The 22,613-nt window shown below is 35.4% G+C and overlaps 1 protein-coding gene across 3 annotated transcripts in view; it reads right to left on the reverse strand.

Annotated features, from left to right (window-relative positions):
* npr1b (natriuretic peptide receptor 1b) overlaps positions 1-22,613 on the reverse strand; it is a 52,690-nt gene that overhangs the window by 11,092 nt on the left and 18,985 nt on the right. For 2 of the 3 annotated variants that reach the window (XM_067407772.1, XM_067407780.1), the window contains exons 3-13: positions 17,629-17,816; positions 15,886-15,999; positions 14,005-14,140; positions 5,427-5,518; positions 3,503-3,638; positions 3,339-3,423; positions 3,096-3,216; positions 2,861-2,935; positions 1,454-1,531; positions 884-988; positions 489-560 (exon numbers count right to left, since the gene is read on the reverse strand). In XM_067407772.1, coding sequence (XP_067263873.1) covers positions 489-560; positions 884-988; positions 1,454-1,531; positions 2,861-2,935; positions 3,096-3,216; positions 3,339-3,423; positions 3,503-3,638; positions 5,427-5,518; positions 14,005-14,140; positions 15,886-15,999; positions 17,629-17,816 — 1,202 coding nt within the window. The remainder of the gene's footprint in view (positions 1-488; positions 561-883; positions 989-1,453; positions 1,532-2,860; positions 2,936-3,095; positions 3,217-3,338; positions 3,424-3,502; positions 3,639-5,426; positions 5,519-14,004; positions 14,141-15,885; positions 16,000-17,628; positions 17,817-22,613) is intronic. The other variant, XM_067407789.1, reaches the window with a different exon arrangement.

Genomic DNA, 22,613 nt, shown 5'->3' on the forward strand with positions numbered 1-22,613 from the left:
CATAAACAGAAGCTAAACTGTACTTGCCTGATGCACCAGAAAAAAAAACCTCAGTGATTCTTGAGGAAACTCAAACGTGCTGTGTGACACACGAGATAACGAACCTCACTTGTTCTCGCACATCAAGCAAGCGCATGCTTCCGTTTACATTTACTGTATCTGATATGTGCACTGAAGAATGTTTATAGGTGAATAAATGCCTAAATTAAATCTTTTCATCATATAAAGCGATCATGTATCTTTAGAAAATTTGGACTAAACTCCATTCATATGGATTAGTTATGATCTCTTTATGAACTTTTTGAAGCATCAAAATGTAGTTGCGTGGACTGTCAATGTAGGGACAAAAGTCTATCAGATTTCATTAAAATATCTCCATTTATTTTTCGAAGATGAACAAAAGTCTTACGGGTTTGGAACGTCATGAGGGTGAGTAAATGATGACCGAATTTTCTGTCATTTTTTAAAGTACGAAGAGGGGCCTCTACCTTTACTATGTCACTGACTAGTGAATATTTGAACATCCAGTCTAGTGTGATGCTTTCATTCTCCAAAACATCCTGTACGCAGATGCAGAAAAAGATACATACATATAAAGCCCAAAAAGTATTTAGATTCAAGGCAAACTTAATAATGCAGTGGTTCTCAACTGAGGGCTGGGGCCCACTAGGGAGCCTCAACAAACCTCCAAGGGGGCTTCAAGATGAATTAAAATTATTTAAATAGTATGAAAATAAGATAAACAACTAAAAATCAAGATACTTGGTATTAGTTGGAAACAGAATTGTTTCTGTAAGGGTTAAGTTTAGGGTTAGAGGATAGAAAACATCATTAGCATAGTATGTCAATAAGCCCCTACAATGACAGAATCATGCGTCTGTACCTGTAGGCTGCCTCGAGGGCAGTATTCTGTGACAATGCAGATATTGGGCGGGTCGATGCAGGCGCCAATAAAACGGGTCAAATGCTCATTCTGCACATCTCTCATCTGGAGAACAAACATGCACTGTTATTCATAATTCACAGTATATCTCTACAAACATTTATAAACGAAACACTTCACTTATTGTTGGCATTCAATGAACCTACAGTACCATTTAAAAAGTTTAGGGTCAGTAAGATTACTCCATTCTTCAGAAATCATTCTGGTTTGGTGCTCAGGAAACATTTCTTATCATTATCAATGATGAAATTGTAGCTGCTTAATGTTTTTATGGAAACCATGATCATTTTTGATGATTCTTTGATAAACAGAAAGTTCAAAAGAAAAACAATTCTTTGCTGTTACTTTTGATCAAAAATAAAAGTATACATTTCTTAAAAAAAAAAAAAAAAAAATCATACTCAACCCAAACCTTTAAATGGTAGTGTATTTGTAATAATTATAATCCGATTAGCAGAATAATCTACTTTTAGAACACTTTTAGAACTTTTAACAGCATGACACACTCACATGCTTCAGTTCAAACAACACTTTCCTCGTTAACTCGATGCGCTTTCTGTTGATGTATTTAATGGCTACAATGTTTCCCTGGGAAAAAATTGACACATGTGTTATGTTTGCAGTAGGTAGCATTCGTGCATTTTGAGGTTCTAACAAGCATTTAAAGGTGCCCTAGAATCAAAAATTGAATTTACCTTGGCATAGTTGAATAACAAGAGTTAAGTACATGACATACAGTGAGTCTCAAACTCCATTGATCCTCCTTCTTATATAAATCTCACTTGTTTAAAAGACCTCTGAAGAACAGGCGAATCTCAACATAACACCGATATAACAAAACACTGTTACGTAACGGTCGGGATCATTAATATGTACGCCCCCAATATTTGCATATGCCAGCTCATGTTCAAGACGTTACACAAGGGCAGGACGTCTGGATGTGCACAGCTGAATCATCAGACTAGGTAAGCAAGCAAGAACAATAGCGAAAAATGGCAGATGGAGCAATAATAACTGACATGATCCATGATAACATGATGTTTTTAGTGATATTTGTAAATTGTCTTTCTAAATGTTTTGTTAGCATGTTGCTAATGTACTGTTAAATGTGGTTAAAGTTACCATCGCTTCTTATTGTATTCACGGAGACAAGAGCCGTCACTATTTTCATTATTAAACACTTGCAATCTGTATAATGCATAAACATCTTCATTCTTTATAAATCTCTCCAACAGTGTGTAATGTTAGCTTTAGCCATGAAGCACAGCCTCAAACTCATTCAGAATCAAATGTAAACATCCAAATAAATACAATACTCACAGAAATCCGACGCATGCATGCAGTATGCACGACGAACATCTTGTAAAGATCATTTGAGTGTTATATTAGCTGTGTGAACTTTGTTAATGCACTGTATTATAGGCAAGAGCTCAGGGGGCAGGGAGCGCGCGATTTAAAAGGGCCGCAGCCTGAATCGGTGCATAGTTAATGATGTACCCAAAATAGGTAGTTGAAAAATGTATTAAAAAAAATCTATGGGGTATTTTGAGCTGAAACTTCACAGAAACATTCAGGGGACACCTTAGACTTATATTACATCTTGTGAAAACTGGTTCTAAGGCACCTTTAAATGGTAAATCTGTACTGTTAAAATACTGTTAAAGCATTTAATGTAGGTTAATGTAAATTACAACTCATACATTTTTAACATTTCAACATGTATAAATCAACATTTTAAAATGTATGATAAACAAAAATAAACTGGCAATTAAATAAATATTTCTAAATTATCATTAACCTATTAAAAATTAATAAATGCTGTAAATAATGTTGTTCATTGTTAGTTCATAATACCAAATGTTACCAAATTGAAGGGTTACTATGTAAACATTTAAAGAGAGCTTATCAGAAAGATACCTTAAAGTAGCCAGTTTTAGCGAACAGCTGGAAATTACCATCAGCTGTCAGCAGTGATCCATAGTTTGAACCTCTCTGTAGAGAATGAGAGAGAACAACTGATATAATTACGATAATAAGCATAATAAATAATCAAATCAAATTAATATTAAATGGAAAACCAGAGAGCTGGAAAAGACATTTGAGAAATATGAGTGTGCACTAGTATGTAGTATGTACTGTATCTGTGTTTTACTAGAGAGAGTGTAAGTTTGCTGCCGGTGCTTCTCATGGCCTTTTCCAGATTGCTCATCTGAATGTCATCCCAAGAGATCCTCCATAACTGAGCGACCAACTCCTTCTCCAGCTTCAGCCTTCTGTATGTATATATAGTAGGTGTTTTAGACAAGGTCATATTTGTAGAATAGAATCAGAAGAACCAACATTTATAAATGATTGATTAGGTATCAGGTATCAAAATAATCTTGTTTGCTCTCACCTGTATATAAACACGGTCACAGTGAAGATGATGACAAAGATGAGGAAAAGCACAATGGAAATCATCTGTTGCACTGTGAATGTTGCTAAAAGGAAAGAGGGAAAGTGATGGCAATTGAGAGGTGTATAAGCAGTTTGACTGCAAAACTAGTGTAAGTTACCTACATGGACGACAGGCAGGATTCTCGTTCTTAAAGCCGCATTTAGGCACATCCAAGGGAATGTTACCACCTGGCCACTGGATGGTCATCCCAGGAAGAATCTTCATCTGCTTCTGAGTGCCGTTATACACCGCCACAATCTGCAGCACAACATGAAGTAATCAATAAGAGAACAAACAGTCCAGATAGAGATGGATTATTTTATTCATATGATTCAATAAATTCAAAATCTAAAATGGAAGGAAAACAGCAGTGTTCAATGTTAGACTTGTTGCAATACCTTGAGGACCCAAAATCCCATCAAAATTGAATTTTGTTTTGGTTTTTAGTTCATGTCTAGTTCATTAGGATTAGTATGAATACTTTATTTCATTAAATCTGTCAAAGGAGACAGCAAAGATATTTATAGGGCAAATTCCAAACTGCGTTTTTTTATGTTAACAGCAATAATAAGAAACTTCTGTTGTAAGAACAGCTAATGCTGCGTTGTCATGGGAACATCCCAGGTGAAGATGAGGAAATTCATTTGTTTTTCATTGCTCACTTTGCCAAGTGCATTCCAAATGGCTATGTAATGACACACAAGTGCCCTGCTCATTCCAAAGTCCCCACTTCAAGGGCTCTGCCCTTCAAAACGAGTAGGGCATAGGGATGCTCACTTCCATTTGGAATTTGCCCATAACGTTACAAAAGATTTTTATTTTAAATAAATGCTGTCCTTTTGACCTTTCTATTCATCAAAGAACGCTGAAACAAATGCATGACTTCCACAAAAATATGAAGAAGCTTTTCAACACTGATTATAATAATAAATATTTTTTGAGCAACAACACTGATAATAATAATAAATGTTTTTTGAGCAACAAATCATCATATTATAATGATTTCTAAAGGATTGTGTGACACTGAAGGCTGGAATAATGGCTGCTGAAAATTCAGCTTTGCCATTAGAGGAATACATTTTAAAAATATATTAAAATAGAAAACATTTTAACATTTCAATATATTACTGTTTTTGCTGTATTTGATGAAACAATATAAACAAAAAATCAATTTCACACTTCTAAGAGCCCTCAAAACATTTGGCACTGCTAAAACATCTAGTATAATATAATGTAATTTTAAAAATTACTGGCAAAAATTATTCCATTTGAATACACTGGTAGTTTTCAATGGCTTTCAGTGGTGAAAGATGTTTTTTGTGTCCAGATGGTTTAGTTATGGCATCTACCAGCCTGAGCTATAATCTTGACCTCCTTGACGTCAACAAGGATAAAAAAAAAACTGCACTTGTCAAGCGAATTCTTTGACTTTCACAGATAGCAAAAGCAAAATGTTAAAATGAAAAATTTAGGGAAACAATTACAAGGACAAGCTTCATTCAGAAAGCAGCTGAGATCTTTAATATCTTTTCAGCATCTATCCTGTACACACTCACACAAACAAAAAACATTCCCCTGACTGAATATGTATCCTATAATTAACCTCTCTACAGCCTGGCCTCCCAATTACCAATCAAGTGTCTTTCAGAAAGGAGAGAGAGTGTGTGTGTGTGTGTGTGTGTGTGTAGGTGTGTGTGTGTGTGTGTGTGTATGTATGTACTCTGGTTTTAAATTTATACTACCAATCTGCCCCTTGTTTTTGATATTCAGGTGTTATATTCTAATTCATTAGCCTGCAACAAAGGCAAAACTGTTTGGATGACACACGCATATCTGCTGTAAGAAAAATGTGATTGCATTTCATCCATCTATTACTAACAGAAGCATCATTGCTATTCGAAGTAAGGTATATATATATAATGAATTAACCACGTGCGCCTCTGAAAAATAATGAAAATTTCCCCCTGACTAAAACTTGATAATATCAATAAGAAACAGACAAATGAGAAAGCTGTGAGACAAAATGAATATGCAATTATCACAAACCTGAAAGTCACTGCTCGTGTCATTCATGTCCCACAAGGCGAAATCAGTCTCTCTGTCTCCATTCTCATCAATCTGCACCAGACCAGTGACACCTGGGAAAACCAAGAGACAAAGTGCTTGTTATAGAGCTCACTGCAAAAACCAACACCAGAACACTAAAGAAACATTAGCTTTGATAAAGTGAAGTGTAAACTTCGACCTACTCAAAGTTCATGACCTGCCTGGCCATCATTTGCAGCTGAATTTAAAGTTCAGAAGTAGTCCCAGCACTCAAATGACAATCTAAACAAAATGATCCCCTCAAATGATGTACATCTTTTATGGAAGAGTTAATATAATTGCTTTAAGAAAAACAAAAACAAGAGCTTAACATTTTAGTTTTTAAACTCTTTGAAACTTTACTTCCATTATAAGTGCCTTTTTATATTCAATTTAAAAAACAAAACTAATATTAACGTGGGTCCTAAAGATGTCACCTGATCATAACGCTTCTTTTTTCATTGATAATCATCTGACCTCTTTTGAAATGTCTCTCAGCCACCACTCTTTCTACAGTCTTTCTTCAAATCCCCCTTTAAATCAATCTCTCTCCTCCCCCATCATGAGTGTATGCGCCCCCTACTGCTTATTGGCTACAAGTGTGTCGTGGTGCTCGGTCTGATCCACTTTCAACAGCATTTCTTCGAAATCGCTTACTGCACCTTTAAGGGAGCAATAATTCTGCAAACACAGTGAGTATCAACCACGTTATGGTCATTCATAATGATTATAATCACACAGTAAATCAATCCGTACACAGTTTGTGTATGTGAGTGTTCAATCAAATGTAATTGAGTCTCTTAAAAAGCTTCCGGTTGTGCCCAGTGGTCCCATCTTCCGATGAGGGTCAGGTGCGGGCTGTAATTTCCTGTGGAGGCCACTCACCTCTTTAAATGGGCTACAGATAGACGCCGAGTCCAGCTCAGAGGAAACACACAATGACATTTAGACTGATATGAAAAGCTTAAGCGTTATCAGACTGGAAATGTCAAAGCCATTGGAGAGAGGGAGAGAAGGAGAGAGAGATGTCCTCACATCGGTTGATGATAAGGATAGTTTTAATAGGCCTACATGATCTATAAAAGGAATGGATGCACACAGACAGTGAACAGGGACTGCTTGTGCAAATTGTATTCAGATTGTGAGGAATGTTTTGCCACATATTTCCCTTTGGAGGACAAAGGGAAATATCTCTGAACACTGCCACTCTTGCCAATGTGCTCTCAGAGGAAATGCAGACTAAATTCTGAAGGATATTAAAGAAATTTCTGCTCATACATTTTACATTCAACATAAGAGTGTTATGAATGGAAGTATAATGTTAGTTGGAGTAATCTGAATTGAAGACAGGCAATTTATTGTAGTGTAATGACTTAATCAGCAGGAAGAACAGGAAACTAATTGAGTACAGCATGTCAGTATGACAGTATAAATGGAAGATGGGTGCTGAATGAAGTCTTGAATAAAGTCAAAGTGAAAAGGCATCTTTCATATCACCTATGAGGTTGACATCTGTTTTCATGCCTTGGAAATTTAGTTATCTACCTGGATAATATAGATAAGGTTTTGTCTAAATTGTGAGAATAACTGGAAGCATCAGAAAGAACAGACTGAAAATCACTAACCAAACCATGAAGTTTTTGCATTGTATGCCAGAATTTTTCAACAAAGGTATAGAGTATTTATGAAAATACTTGAAAAAAAAAAAAAAGCAAAATGTTTTTGAAAATAGTTTTAGATATAAAAGTATAATAGTCTCAGCCTCAGCCATCATGCCCATGGACCGTTGGCTGAACGTCTGATGCATATGGCACACTTATCTGGAAACACTTCAGGATTTTCGAAGTCGTCATCTGGTTGGTGGATTTCTACAGGATGTCGGGGAGACGTGTGTGTCACATTCTTTAACGTTCCTGTGACAACAAACCCCCTTGTGGGAGAACAAAACGGTCATGTTTACAACTGTGACTATGAGCACTTACCAGGATCAACTAAACACTGGATTTTCAAAAGCGGCTCCATTATTGCAGTAAACTTGCACAACGTTCTTAAATAAATAATTTATTAGATGCATGCCGGTCTGGTATAGAGTACCTCATGGATGACGCATTTTTGTAGGCCAACCCGGAAGTTAGCGGCGCACGGGTTCCCTCGGTTTTAAGCCTATGCATTTTTCCCATAGACTTTTGGAAAATCGCAGAAAATAAGCTCTGTGTTTAACAAAGGGTTATGACACTTACACGTTTTGTCTATCAAGATAATCTTTACATGTTAAAACAACAAAAATACATTTTGAAGCCTAAATAAAGTCGTCAGATATAAAAAGCTAACAGTAGGCTATAAACGGACTACAACACACCATGGTCCTAGGTCAACGTCACCACCAAGCTTCCTCAAACTTTATTTAAAAAACAACTTTATTTAAAAACATGCTCGCTGATTATGATCTGCACTGTGTATGAATACTTATCCACTTTTTCATGAGAAATGCTGTCCAAATGTCCTGTTTGTCATGATTACGTCTAAAGTACCCGCCAAAGAAAGTAGTCCCTTTTAGCAATTTGTTAGCAACCGCCGTTTTTAAGACACAGTAAAGGTTTAAAAAAATCACAAGCGGGTTATAACTGGTGTGTTTTATGTCATAGATCAAAACGTGAAAATATTTAGAGGCTTTGTTAACCACAGACCTTATTTCAGGCGATTTAGCAAAAACCCATTAAAAAAACCCATAGACTTTACGGCGTTGGAATCGCTTCTGGGTTTTGCCTACAAAAATGTGTCATCCCTGAGGTACTCTATAGAATCCAGACCTTCTGCCGTCAGTCTGAAGGTCTGTCTACGCGGGACTAAATAATCATGTTGCAGCTAAGTATTTCAGATCAATTACCGATTTATCTAATAATCACAAAATTAAAATGATGGTACTTTAACAACACAAGGATAATTTATGTACAATACATTCATATCAAAGATTAAAAATATTAATTACAAATAACAAAACATGAAAAGATAATTAGTTCTAAAAAACTAATAAAGGTGTATGAAAATAATAAGCAATGGGCAGATTGTACCCATATTCGACCCATTGAGTCTGTCTCTTTCTGAGCCAGCTATATGGGACAATGTAACAGAACTATGTACTCAATAGATCTGAAAAGGATTTCATTACCTTTATAATAAAGATGAATGATTTTAAAAATCAACTGAAGAGAGTCTATTTCCATTTTCAAAGGTCATATAAAAGGCAGAAAAGCATGTAGAACATTCCGTGCTTCCTGTCTATTCAGTGACTTTATACTGCTGTGTAACCCTTGTGCACTCAAGTTTGTAGTGCAGTCTTTCTAATTTCCGTTTTTGGGGCAGCTGCTGTTAAAGATGTCTGAATGAGCATCTTAATTTTTACAGAGATCTAATTGCAATCAGCAGCCAAATAAGTCATTCTGATAAATATGAATTTCACACATTCTGTATAGCCTAAAAATCTCTTCTGTGAGTGATGTTTTGCTATTACGGCATGATTGAGAACATTTTGAATAAATGTCTTAAGGTTAAGACACATTGTAAAGGGAACCTTGTTTTGGGGGTCTACTAGAATAGGTTTTCATGCTTGAACGGTTATTTTTCACATATTTTACATTACTGCAGCAATCCTATCATCCCAGTCTATAATGCTCTGTTTAGTTTCTGTCTCTATGAAGCTTTCCGAAAAGCGCAATGTGCTCTGATTGGTCAGCTGGACCAGCTTGTTGTGATTGGTCAACCGCTTTGAGCGTGTTTTGGAAATGTCACCATAACTGTGAGTTTCAACACACTACTAACACAACTCAGATGTGAAAATGTGAAAGAATTTTTTTTTTTTACTTAATTGATGATGATAATAACTGTTTTGTTTTACATTTTATTCTCCCCACTGTTTTAAAAACCAAATTTATTTAGAGAAGGACAACTACAGGAAAAGCTACCATGCCTGAATGAGTCTGGTGGTGGTCTATCACATTCAGACCAATAGCTTAGGTCACCCACCAGGAACACACCTGGCAGTGTGTGGGTGGGCAAACCAACCATATAAGTAACCATCTTTTACTTGAAGCAGATCCCATGGCAACAGGACACCTGCTGATTTCAGAATAATGTGAGTGAAGTCAAATACTGTAGATTGGGATCAAATAAAACGGAAGGTGGTGGAAGAAGGCATGAGTGAATGGATTGGTGATAATAGAAGAAATCTCTTAAATGCTTCTAAAATGGCATTTTCTCTCTAATGGGTTATGTTGAAAAAAATAAAGGAGATAGGCCACATGACACTTGAGTTTGAGTTCTCTCAAGAATTGTCCTTTGTAATGCCAACTTGAATTTGTTTGTTTGACTGAATGCCAAATGCATCCTTTAGCCAAGAGACAGCAACAACAGATCTTTTGTTAATTAAAATTTCCAATTAAAATAAAAGGGAACTTTGATTTGTCATTGTCATGCAGAGTTTGCTTCTAAAACAGAGAAAAACTCCCATATCTGTTTGTCTCTAAAAGGTAGGACTTCTTTCAACATGAAAATGTTTCATTTAGGAGTTTCAACAGACCCTCAGCGCTTAACACATAAAAAAATGAGCTCTGAACATCAACAAATGACAAGAAACTAATAGTGAGGACAAAAACAACAGCAACAGCATTAATAAGCAAGCAGTAAAACAACAATCCTATGACAGTAATTATAATTTATTTGTATCACAATGCATGCTGGGAACAAACCAAAGCGTTCATTAGAATGTATGATTTGAGAATCATAACAAAGAGCATCTTGTGCTTTAATGAAAGTAAAAAAAAAAAAAAAAAAACTTTAACAGTTCACATGCATAATGCCACAAATGTTTTTATTTGATTAGTGACCAAAAATAGTGCAAAATATTGCATATTTCTTTTTCATTTTATGCAGTAACTTTGTATACTTTTTATTTTCCCATATGCAACTTTATTTTATTTTTATTTTATTTTTTTAAATCAGATGTTCAATATAGTCTCAGAGTTTTGGTCCCAACTGTACAAAGGCTTGTTTCATGGACAGTGCTTGTTAATATAAATAGATGGGTAAAATTGCTGGTGGAACTAGCATCTGTATCTACCTTATTGAAGGATTTTTGTGAAACTAGCTAAAAACATTTTTTTTTTTAATTCTGTGAAAGGTTAAAAAAGCACTGGAATATGTTGACAGATATGTTATATGTTGACGGTGTTTTATGAAGGATGTGATACAGCAAGGGACAATGAACACTATATGATCAATTAAAACTTAAACAACTGTGAAAAAAGAACCTTGGGGCTCCATGTCCTTCAGACACTTCATCACCATTCACAGGGAAACAGCTCAAAAAGAGTGAATGAGTTATAAGAAGGAGGGAGGGGGAGAAGAACAGGTGGAAGGACAGAGGTACAACAGATGCATGGAATTAAAGGCACAATATTGAAAGAGAGAAAGAGAGACTGACAAAGGGTATGTCTCAATCAGCTCCCTAGCTTCCCTAGGTTGTGAATCAGTATATCGTGTACACTAATTTGGGCACTGGTAAGGACAGTTAAAACCCTGGCTCACTACACATTGGGACACTGATGACTATTTCCAGCGACGTGACAACGTACTCATTGTAAAATGTCACTAATGGTATTTATGAACAACAGAAGAACAGATATCTTTCAGACATTATGTTTTAATGTTATTTAAAGTAGATTATGATAAACGCTTTGCTTGTTACATATACATGAAACATTTCAGTCGTAAATAAATTATGTTAGCCAGATTACGTTTCTTACCCATCTAGCGATGTATGCTTATGCAGACATATAAATAAACAATGGTTTGTATTGTAAAAAACATCTATTGCGTGTCATTATGTGTAGGGAGTTGGCTCAAGTAATTTATGTTTCATGCTTCAGAACTTCCACTAAGGGAAGATACTGAACATTGATGCTCCCTGGTTTTCACGGTGAATTGTGGGACTTTTGAGGGAATGTTTCAGTGCACTGGAAGGATTTTGCGATTGAGACAGCCATTAAAATGGCTGACTCTCTGATCAGTGCCCTGACTACTGAACTAGGGAACTGATTGAGATGTACCCCAAATGTCTGTACTATAAGCATATTAGAGTTAGGAGGAGAAAACACTGCCAAAATCCATAGAAACTATTAAGGGATGAGGAATCAGTAAATGAGTCTGGGTAAGTTTGGTGAGAGAGAAGACATTATGTAAAATGGCGTGGCAGAAAAGCAGTTGGAGCATGTTGACTCTGATGCACATTGAAATTAATTGCATTATATACACACACACACACAATTATATTAGATTAGCGAGGCAAATGAACACAAAAGACATTATGAAAGGTGTCTTAAATCAACATATTGTTATATTTCCATATCATTAAACTTAAGTCTATCAATAGTTCACATCAATCCTTCAACAGAATTTGTCAGTCTGTCTGAAACAAACTATGGGGCCATTCAACCAGATTGATTAATTGCATGATTTTTTACCCTGTTATTTTTTACTTTATAATTAATCACACTGAATTAACATATTTAATTGACAGCCCTACTAACATGCAGACAGACCTAAGGGCTTACATTTACATAAAGACTGTATACACAACCTTAAATGGTAACACATTCCAATCCATGTACACAATAAATCTACTTAAAGGCACAAAACACTACTGATATGAATGCAGTTCTCTCTAGTATTTCAGCTCTACAAAGGAACCTTACTGTAGGATATCGAGGTTTTGCATGAACCATCATATTGTGATTGATTAATTAAAGGTGCTCTCAGTGATCCTGGGTGAAGTAACTTCCTGATGACGTTCGAAGTGTTGTCAAACAAAACAGAGGCTATCCAGACCTTCCCTCCTCCTCCTCCTCCCCCTCCCCTCCGTGCTTCCTGAACGCGCATTTAAAATTATTCTTGTCGTTTATTGGTTGGAGCATGTTTATTATGTTTCGTGGTCCAGGCTGCACCAGTTTGTTTTTATTGCCGTTTTCGGAGCTTGTGGCGACTACAGATACCGCATTTTTTTACAGTGTGTTCAGGGGACAGGCAGCTAGCAGATAGTGAGGAGATGTTTGCTGTATGTGACAAAAAATGTTTTGGCCTAAAAACGCAGGAATACACTTAGAGCACCTTCAATATGCATTTTTAAATAGGCAGCTGAGTGTCATCTGCAAAATGTTTGTGTGAGTGTCTGCACACGTGCGACTGCTTTTCTTTTCCTAAACCTGAAATTATAGAAGTCACATGATAATTCTGGAAAAAAGTGCGTCATCAGATACATCTCTGCAGTCAGCTTCTGTTTGTAGAGGGTCTGTAATGCCAGACTTTTTGCTGCAGGGCAGATTCATACATATTCTGTTTAACTGATAGAAATCAAACTGTACCTGGCACAGACAGAAGCCTGTTTCTCTTTCTTAATGATTAATTAAGCTGGAATAAAGCTTTTTTAAGTGCCTCCCTGAAATAAATTAATTATTTTTTCTAATGTAATAACAATATATATATATATATATATATATATATATATATATATATATATATATATATATATATATATATATATATATATATATATATATATATATATATATATATATATATATATATATATATATATATATATATATATATATATATATATATATATATATATATATATATATATATATATATATATATATATATATATATATATATATTTTTTTTTTTTGCATACTTAAAATGTACTGGAGAAGCAACACATAAAAAAAGCATTTAATGTCAAAATTAATTGAGATCAGCATAAAACTTGATCTTAATAATGACGGGTTCAAGGAGAGGAAAAAAATAGCAAATGAGAAAACTCTCTTTTTGTTACACAGCATAAAATGTAAATGTAGCAAACTCATGAAAACACTTAAAAAAAAATCACTTTGCCCTTCATAGTTCCTGTAGTGATGATGGAACCATGATATTTTTTGTTTAGATCATTTAGCTAAACACACAAAATATTGCTGACAAAAAAAAAGTCTCAACCAACCTCAATTCAATCCACATAACACAACCTAACCACCATTAGAAGGTAAAAAGAATGTTTATGATGCACTGAACATTTTCAAAATATCTGACCTTCAGCCAGAGACATTAACATAACTTTTCTCAGCAATCCCAATTGACCAAAGTGTTAGACAAGAAAGACATTTGTGCAGGATTCGAACTCTACAGAAGAGAGGAGAAAAGGCCAGAGATATGCTTCTGTCTTTAGTGGACATGAATCGCTTTTGAAGCTTTGTAATTTAACGTTATTTAACATGAATCACCATCACATGACACTATAGTCTATGTGGAAAAATACATGCAAATAAATAAATAAATAAAAAGATGCAGAACGTCATGGACCTGCCATTGATAAAAGATCAGCATCATGATCTAATTACTCACTCAAAAAGCACTGTTTGAGGATTTGTGTTTCATATTTTGGTTGCTATGAAAGACAAATCCTTAGCTTATAACTGGATTATGTGCTCACCATAATATGTCCGGTTCCACATTCTCTTTGTGACAGACTCTCCTGAAGGTCGATCGTGTCCCTCTGAAAGACTCTCATTTAGAGCGTTGCAGTACAACATCAGACCATCATAGAAACCACCCGAAATGATGTTCATCTGAAAGAATCAAATACCCACATAAGAGAATACATATAGGATCGAAAAAGTCATAATCATCACTTTCAGGCTCTTCAAAGACTGTACGATTATTTTTCAAGTCAAGTCACATTTATTTATATAGCGCTTTATACAAAGCATTTGTATTTTCAAAGCAGCTTAAAGGGATAAACAGAAAAATAATGATTCAGTGATACAAATAGAGTTCAATTCTGCTGTAAAGCATCTCTAAATAGTGTCATTTTACAGCTTAGATCAGTTCAGTTTTGATTCACTTCCATTTATTAACGGTGTAAAAACACAAAACAATGATTGTCCAGTTCATTTCAGTTCTCATCCATTAGTGTCAGTACAGTCAAATCAATAATATTGCTGAATATTATGTCACCATTTTTTTTTATTTACATAAAACCTAATTTCCTATGTGCATTACAAATCAGTGTTCACTGTTCAGCTTCCAGAGTGAATCAAGCTGGTACTGATGGACATGTTAGATTGATTTTCTCGAAACACATCCTACTTATTATCCTGTTGGTTTTTTGAATACACCTGATCTGATCTGAATCCATCACCAAACATTTGTCAAAAAAGGAAAAATAAAAGACAGACTGTGTGAGGCACAGTCTAAGTGATTCATCTCTTAATCTTTTGTCCCGATCCATTCAAACCATTTTACCCCCGCAGAGATTCATTTACATGTAAATGAACAGAACTGATGAGGGAGTTGCTTTTTTTGAGGGACACAGTCACTGGATAGAGTTTTTTCTTTTCATATTTCATCTCACTCAAGCCCTGTCACTTTCTGTATGTGAACTGGGATCCAGAAAAACACTCAAAGATGATCTCTGAAGCAAATCTCTCATTTAGAATCCACACTGCGGGGAAAATCCACAAAGCCTCATACAAATTAAGACAGATGTGCTTATACGGCTAGTTCAACTAGGACAGAACAGTGATAAATAGAGTTCCTCTCAGGAGCAAACCCTGGTGTTAAATACCCCATGAAAAACCCTGTTTTCTCTCCTGATCTGTATAAATGTGTCTTTATGCATGTTGTTTTGAGATGCACCGTGGAAAAAAAAGATCATATTGAGTTGAATTTGTTAAATTGAACTAAATGACCTGTCTACATGCCTATTATATGCACTCTATTCTCTTAAATACAATAAGCAGCACACACGTCAACAGACAAATGCATCATACAGAATACATTTAAATCCATGAACTTTAGTCTCCTGATAGATGCAGTGCAGCTTAAACTGTTTGACCTGAAAACTGCAGGTGTATGTCACATTAATTTCATATTCTGGGCCTCAAACACACACACACACACACACACACACAGCAAATAATTATGTTCAACCTTTACTGTTTGAAGAGAAAGAGAGCAAAAGTGCATTGCATCCTGTTTTTTTTTTTTTTTTTTTTTTTGTGCATTATTGAGTGAATAGATGACTATTATTAAAAAAAAAAAAAAGTAAACACACATAATGCACTTTGGCTGAAAAAAACATTCATTTATTCACTTTGAGGAAGAAGGTCTCTTCAAGCACTTTATGAAAGAAGTCTGGCTGTAATGAAAGCACATAGAGCTTCTAACCAGATAAGAGAATAAAGAAATAAATAGTAATTGCAAGGGAAAGAAAAGATGGAGAGCACAGTAGAGTCTTGGCAGAATAGGCATAATAACAAAATAATGAAAAATGAGAAGATAAGGATAAATCACTTCACAATGATCTTCTTACCAAAGAATCCTCCACTGTGAAGTTGAACATCCGTTTGGCATCCGATTTTAGATGAGTGACAAACTCTTTGTACTCCTGATTCTGCGGCTCTAGGTAGGTCAGAATCTTCACACTCTGAAAAATATACAAAAAAAATACACAAATTAATTTACCCTATATAAGAGGCAAATATCGAATCTAAAAAATATATCAAACATATATAAGTAATTATCCTCAGAAATATTTAGGGAGGAAATCACTAAGAATTAGATGAGCTGCTAATATCTGTAAAATCTAAAAGCCTAACAAACAATCTTTGTCCCTGAGAAAATCCTTTTCAATGTTAGGAAAATAGACTTTTGACTTTTCCCTCTTTCTCATTACAAATTAATAGCAATATCATTATTATGGACAGTATTCTGGTACATATCCTTATTATTAGATTCAATACTAATGATTAATATACAGTAGGTACTTAGATATGAGTTGTGTGGGGTTTTTTTCTGTTATTTAGTTCTGGTTTTGCAAAAGAAAATGAAAAATGAAAGCTGTAATGTTATGTATAAAAAAATCTTGGTAACACTACGTAAAGTTTTCATTTCAACTAAATTACATAACATGAACTAAGAATAAACAATACTTCTACAGCATTTATTAATCTTTATCTTAATGAATTTACAAATACATTTTTAAGATCTAAAGTTGTATTTGTTAACATTACTTAATGCACTGTGAACTAAATATGAACATTTTTATTAACCAACATTAACAAAGATTAATATATGTTGTAAAAATATACTGATCATTGATAGTTAATGCATAAACTAATGTTAACAAATGAGACCTTATTGTATAGTGTTACCCAAATCTTTAACAGCTTCTTTTCTTGACTGACTGAAGTATTTCTCTTATAATAATGGCATACATAATGTTCCATACATATGAATAGTTTTAATTTGGTCAGGTAGGAAAAATTTTTAGTTCTGGGGGAAAAAAGAAGATGTTGTAGGACAAAATATGTATTATATGACCAAATGTGTATTTATATCATGCAACTTCAATAAAAAAAAAAGTTTGTTTTTAATGTTGTGTGCAATCATTATCTGTAATCTACCAAAGCTAAGCTCCAATGAGCATCAGCATGTCTTGAATCTGCTGTGCGTGGTTTCATCAGCGGGTACTGAGTGTTGGAGTTCAGGCATTTCTCACGCTCTGCAGAGAAACTCTTCCACTCTCAAAACAGGCGGCTGTTATCACAGTAGGGGCTGGTGACTGTGGTTCTGTGACACCAACCAAATCTAGAGTGACCTGCAGAGCTTTTGATAAGAATAAGACTCAGATTTTGAGCCCCCTGAGGCATAACGGTGATTGTTTTGTGTTAAAGGGGGTTTAAATAAAATGCTTTGTTATTCTGTCACCATACAGACTAAAAAGCAAGGCTCTTTTTAAAGTTCAGGAGATGAGACAAGAATTCTGATGAAAAAGCTTTATAAAACTTCATAACTGTCCCTCTTCTTCTCCTCTTATCATAATCATAATCGTTATCTCAAATTGTATAATATCAGTTATATTTCTGGTAGCAAATATAGAACCAAATTCTCAGAGAAACTTAACAGACCATGAAATTATGGATGTTGATTTTGAGTGTGTGTGAGAGAGAGAGTATTATTTTAACTGGAAAACAAAACAAAATAACTGAAAATGACTATTGGCAGTGTATCTCCTTATCCCTCTCTCTCATGTTTTATGAAAGGCTTTAATCACCTTGAAGGCCTCCTTCGCAAGGTCATCATCGGAGTCTCCTCTGGCCCATGGCCGAGAAGGCCTGGCCTCCAAACTGCGTCCAAAGATATCAATGTAGAAGAAGACATACTCCTCCTTAGGGAGACCTGCCCTGTGGAAGTGCACCATCAACTGCCGGAAAATATCCGGAGAACAGCATACAAACACCACTGCAGTGAGAAAGAGAGAGAGAATGAAGGATATTGACATGAGAAAACTTTAACTGCTTCATAATTCCCTTCCCTACACACACAAACATATCCTGATTCTGTGGAGCATTGAGGATATGTACCTTTCCTTAATAAGAAATAGGAGCTCAAATATAGCTTTTTTTGTACTTCCATTAGCACTTTTACCAGAAATGACTTAGCAATCAATACCATAATGTCATTACCTCAGCATAATGTGTCAATATAACACATCCAGACAGGAATTAGCATGTGCGTGTTCATTTCAGTTCATGTGTGTAAGTGTGTCTGTATGGTGCATTAATGCATTTATGGCTCTTAGTGAATCTGGACTGTCTGTTCTATGCTTTTAGCATTGCACATCATACATTAAAACATGATTTTGATGATTCATTCACACTGCATAATATCATCTTCCAAATCAGTATTTTTTCAGTAATATAAATTTCTTAAAAACATTTATTTGTGAGTTAATTTCACTTTTTTAACTACATGCAAAATTGCATGAAATATTAAGACTTGTTTTCAGATAATACATTCCTCCATCCATTCTCCAATCCACTACTACTACTACTTCTACTTCTTCTTCACCCACAGAGAATATATAATAAAGTTATTTTTTTACGCTTATTTTATTAAAAATATTTTGTGATGTTTGTTTAAAAGAGGAAAAAAATGAAAATGGGATTGGTCAATAAAGTTACTTAAGATATAATATATAATATATAAATCATTCTATGAAAATTGTTTTTTTTCTTATGCAGATTTGCTTCTCAATAAATATATCTAGTTTAAAAGATGTTTCGATATGTTTATTGGAAAAGGAGTCAAAAAACTGATAAAGAAAATTATTTTTGCAGTGTAAACATAACCAGCAGAAACATTTTCTATTTCCATTATTCATTTAATATTGCACTAAACAGGAAGTTTCATAAGAATGATAAGGGATGGATTTTATATGAAATGGATGTTAACCTTCTCCTCAACATTTCTGATAACAAAAAAACAACAACAAAAAAAACAAACAAACATGCAGACGAGAGAAGGAATCACAAATAAGGAAAGAAAATATATAATAAATCTGGACAAAAAAACAAAATGCTTCATTAACTCTGATCAAATGAGTGAAGTGATCACAGAGATAGAGAGAGAAAGCGACAGAACTTGACTCCAGACCAGACAGTCATTTGCAGAAGGAGGGTAATTACAGGAGACCTAGGCTATTTTGTGTGTGTGTGTGTGTGTGTGTGTGTGTGTGTGTGTGTGTGTGTGTGTGTGTGTGTGTGTGTGTGTGTGTGTGTGTGTGTGTGTGTGTGTGTGTGTGTGTGTGTGTGTGTGTGTGTGTGTGTGTGTGCTTTTGTTTATATTACATTGTGGGGACCAAATGTCCCCACGATGTAATATAAACCTGAGTTCACCTACATTGTGGGAACCAGCCACCGGTCCCCTCCCCAAAATGTAAATTAATTAATAAAAATACTAAATGATGTTTTTGTGAGAAAATAAAGGTGTGCACAGTTTCCTGTGATGGTTAGGTTTAGGGTTAGGGGTAGGGTAGGGGGATAGAAAGTACGGTTTGTACAGTATAAAATGCATTGCGGCCTATGGAAAGTCCCCACAATTCACAAAAACAAACGTGTGTGTGTTGCTGCTCAGTGACAATGTGATTTCAGTTTGTGGATCATATTGGACACAAGGTGAGAGATGGATTTAGAATTTTAGAAGAATTATAAATGAACAACTATAAGCATGCCAATACAATTATGGAATACGAGTGAAGAAAAATGAGGAATATCAATCAATCTATCCATCCATCTATCTGAGACTTTACAGGCAAGACAACAGAAATACACAGAGGATATAATTAAACATGTACACAGAAAACTGGTTAAATGGACAAATCAAATTAAATGAGTAAGAATTTTAAACAATGTACCTTGTAGGAACCTGAAACAAAAGTATTAACCTGAAAACGTAGCCTGAGAACGAACTGATCAGTATCAACCTGTGAAGGTCAGAATAGACGGACAGTATCTAGACGGAGACAGACAGGCCAGTCAATCTTTCTCACTCTATCTTTGTATTGGTGGATCTGGCAGAGTAATGAGGGTGTCCAATGCCAACGACAGGCAAATGTGTGTATGTTTCAGAATCTAACAGCAACAAACCAGCTACCAAATTTTGCCATCACACGTAATTCCAAATCTGTATGACTAAATTTTTTTGTAGAGTACAAAAGAATATATTTTGAGAAATGTCAATTGGAACCAATGTTTTTTGGTTCCCCACATTCTTCAAAATTCTTTAAGTCATAAAGGTTTGAATGACATGAAGGTGAATAAATAACTTTTATTTTTGGGTTAACTAGCCATTTAAGGTGTAACTTCGCCAATTTTCAACCCACTTTGTATTGTTACAATGCTGGTATATGTGAGGCAAAATGTGTCACCCGGCACACTTTTGACAACTACAGGGCTTTCATGAAAACTACAGATTACAGTTTGAAATGTTGACAACACAGTTTTTTCATATTTTCTGTCATAGCGTTCTCTTCGTATTTACGATTCTTTGCAGCATTTAGCCACTGCCTAAAACACTCTGGATCCTTCACTGGAAACCGAAAATAACTCTCTCTCGCTAAATGTTAACTCCTTGAATTCTTGCACCCTGGAACAAGACAAGTTGACACAATTATGACTAAAAGTTTGCCATGAACTATTTCCTGCTAAGCAAGGTGGTATTTGACTCTGGTCGAGTGTATCCATAGCAGACTGGTGGGAGTGGCCTTGGATGGCAACATGCCCAGTGCATTAAATTTTCCTACCTATTTAGCAAAAGGGAAGACAACAGCCTTTTTTCTCTAGACAGGTAGCACCGTTTTCCAAAATAATTTCGTTTTATTGTAAGCCCATTTTGCCAGTGGTGAAGTACCCTTTTAAGGTGGTTAGTTTTTGTAACATGGTTTCTGGTTAACCAGCTAGGTGAAAGAGAATAAATGACAGCTTACATCTTAAAATCCCCCTGTAGTGAATAATTTTACCATTTAAAACTCATCTTTGATCACCAAAATTACATATTTAAATGTTTTTTTCCTATGAAAAAAAATTCTTAATGCTTTAAAATAGCTTGAATGTAACTCTACACCCTTGCCTCATTTAATATAAACAGATCTATGAATATGATAATTAGCCCCGCCTCCACTCACTTGAACGAGCTCAGACAAGATCCACTCGGTCAACTTACAGATGTAAACGCTGCACAATGGTTTTACTTTTTACAGTGTGTGAAGCCTGTGAAGGCCTCATTGACACGACAACCAGTGGCACAGATCCCCAACAAACTGTTTCCATACTGGCATGATGAATCCGATCTTCTACTAGATGGAACTGGATTAAATATTTTGACTGTTGCAATCCTAAATCTGACTTATGCCCTGTAACGCTCCCTGAATCATAATCATGCACTGCTCGCTGTTGGCCAGAGGAGAACTGGCCCCCCTGACTGAGCCTGGTTTCTCCCAAGGTTTTTTTTCTCCATTTTGTCACCTGTTGGAGCTTGGATTCCTTGCCACTGTCGCCTTTTGGCTTGCTTAGTTGGGGACACTTGATATTCAACAATGTAAACTGAACTGAGCCGGACGATGACCACTGTTTTCTCCAGAGCCGCTGGAAATGAACTAAATTAATAACTAATGATTTTTACAAAGGAATGAATCAATATTGAATTTACATAAGCTGTACGACAACACCATTTTCTTCTATAGCAGCTGTGCAGCCAAAATTATTTGCCAGTAATCACTGTAAAGCTGCTTTGACACAATCTGCATTGTAAAAAGCGCTATATAAATAAAGGTGACTTGACTTGACGAGTCAGACAGCTGCCTTCTAACAATCAGCATCCTTAGAAATGCTTTAAACAACTCAGAACATCAGTGAAGAAAGGCATATAGTTAGTTCATCATAACATCGTAATATGGATCATACACCTGCCATATTGCTAAATCTACCCAATTTTTCATATTAACAGAAAAATATACCAGGATAACCTTCTATTGAGACTCCCTTGCGAGGTTAGTTAATGATATTTTAAAGCCCGGCCGAAACTACAGTATGTGGCATTACATCCTGTCATCCTCTCACCTCCATCAGAGTAAAACACTTATGGACAGAGATTTAATGTGCAAAAACACACAAAGTAGTCTGCATTCTACTAAAGTAACACATAAATATGAAGTAAAACGGAGAATATAAGAGGGTAAAGTCCTACTGTGACTGAGTCAGAGGTGCAGTTCTTTGTGTCAAGTCAATACTGAACTACCACAGAACAAGACCTTTACATCTGCCCACATGACTCTTGCCATGACCAAACCCACATTAGCTGTCTATCACACTGAAGTGAAAGAAAGCAAGAAAGAAAGAAAGCAGCATCAATCTGCATAATTTGTGCACTCAGCTGATGCCAATGTTGCAAATTTAATCAGAACTTTCTGATTTCCCCCGTTCATGACAGATCAGGACCAAAAAGAGCAACTGCACCGACTACATTTTCGCTATGATTACGAAGGCATGTCCATAGTATAAATGCAATTCTGTTTGGGAAAGGAGTATGTCAGGTGTGAGAAGCAACCTGTCCGAGAGATAAAGCAGTCCATTACACACTCAAATGCACATCATTATCAGATGAAACCCTTGAGAGGGACTGCTGGCAGATATCCAACCTAACGGAGAGAATTGCTATTTTCAACGCTGTTAAACATTAACTAGCACTGAGCAAATGAGT

This window comes from Chanodichthys erythropterus, chromosome 2 (assembly GCF_024489055.1).
Source record: "Chanodichthys erythropterus isolate Z2021 chromosome 2, ASM2448905v1, whole genome shotgun sequence".
Taxonomy (NCBI): domain Eukaryota; kingdom Metazoa; phylum Chordata; class Actinopteri; order Cypriniformes; family Xenocyprididae; genus Chanodichthys; species Chanodichthys erythropterus.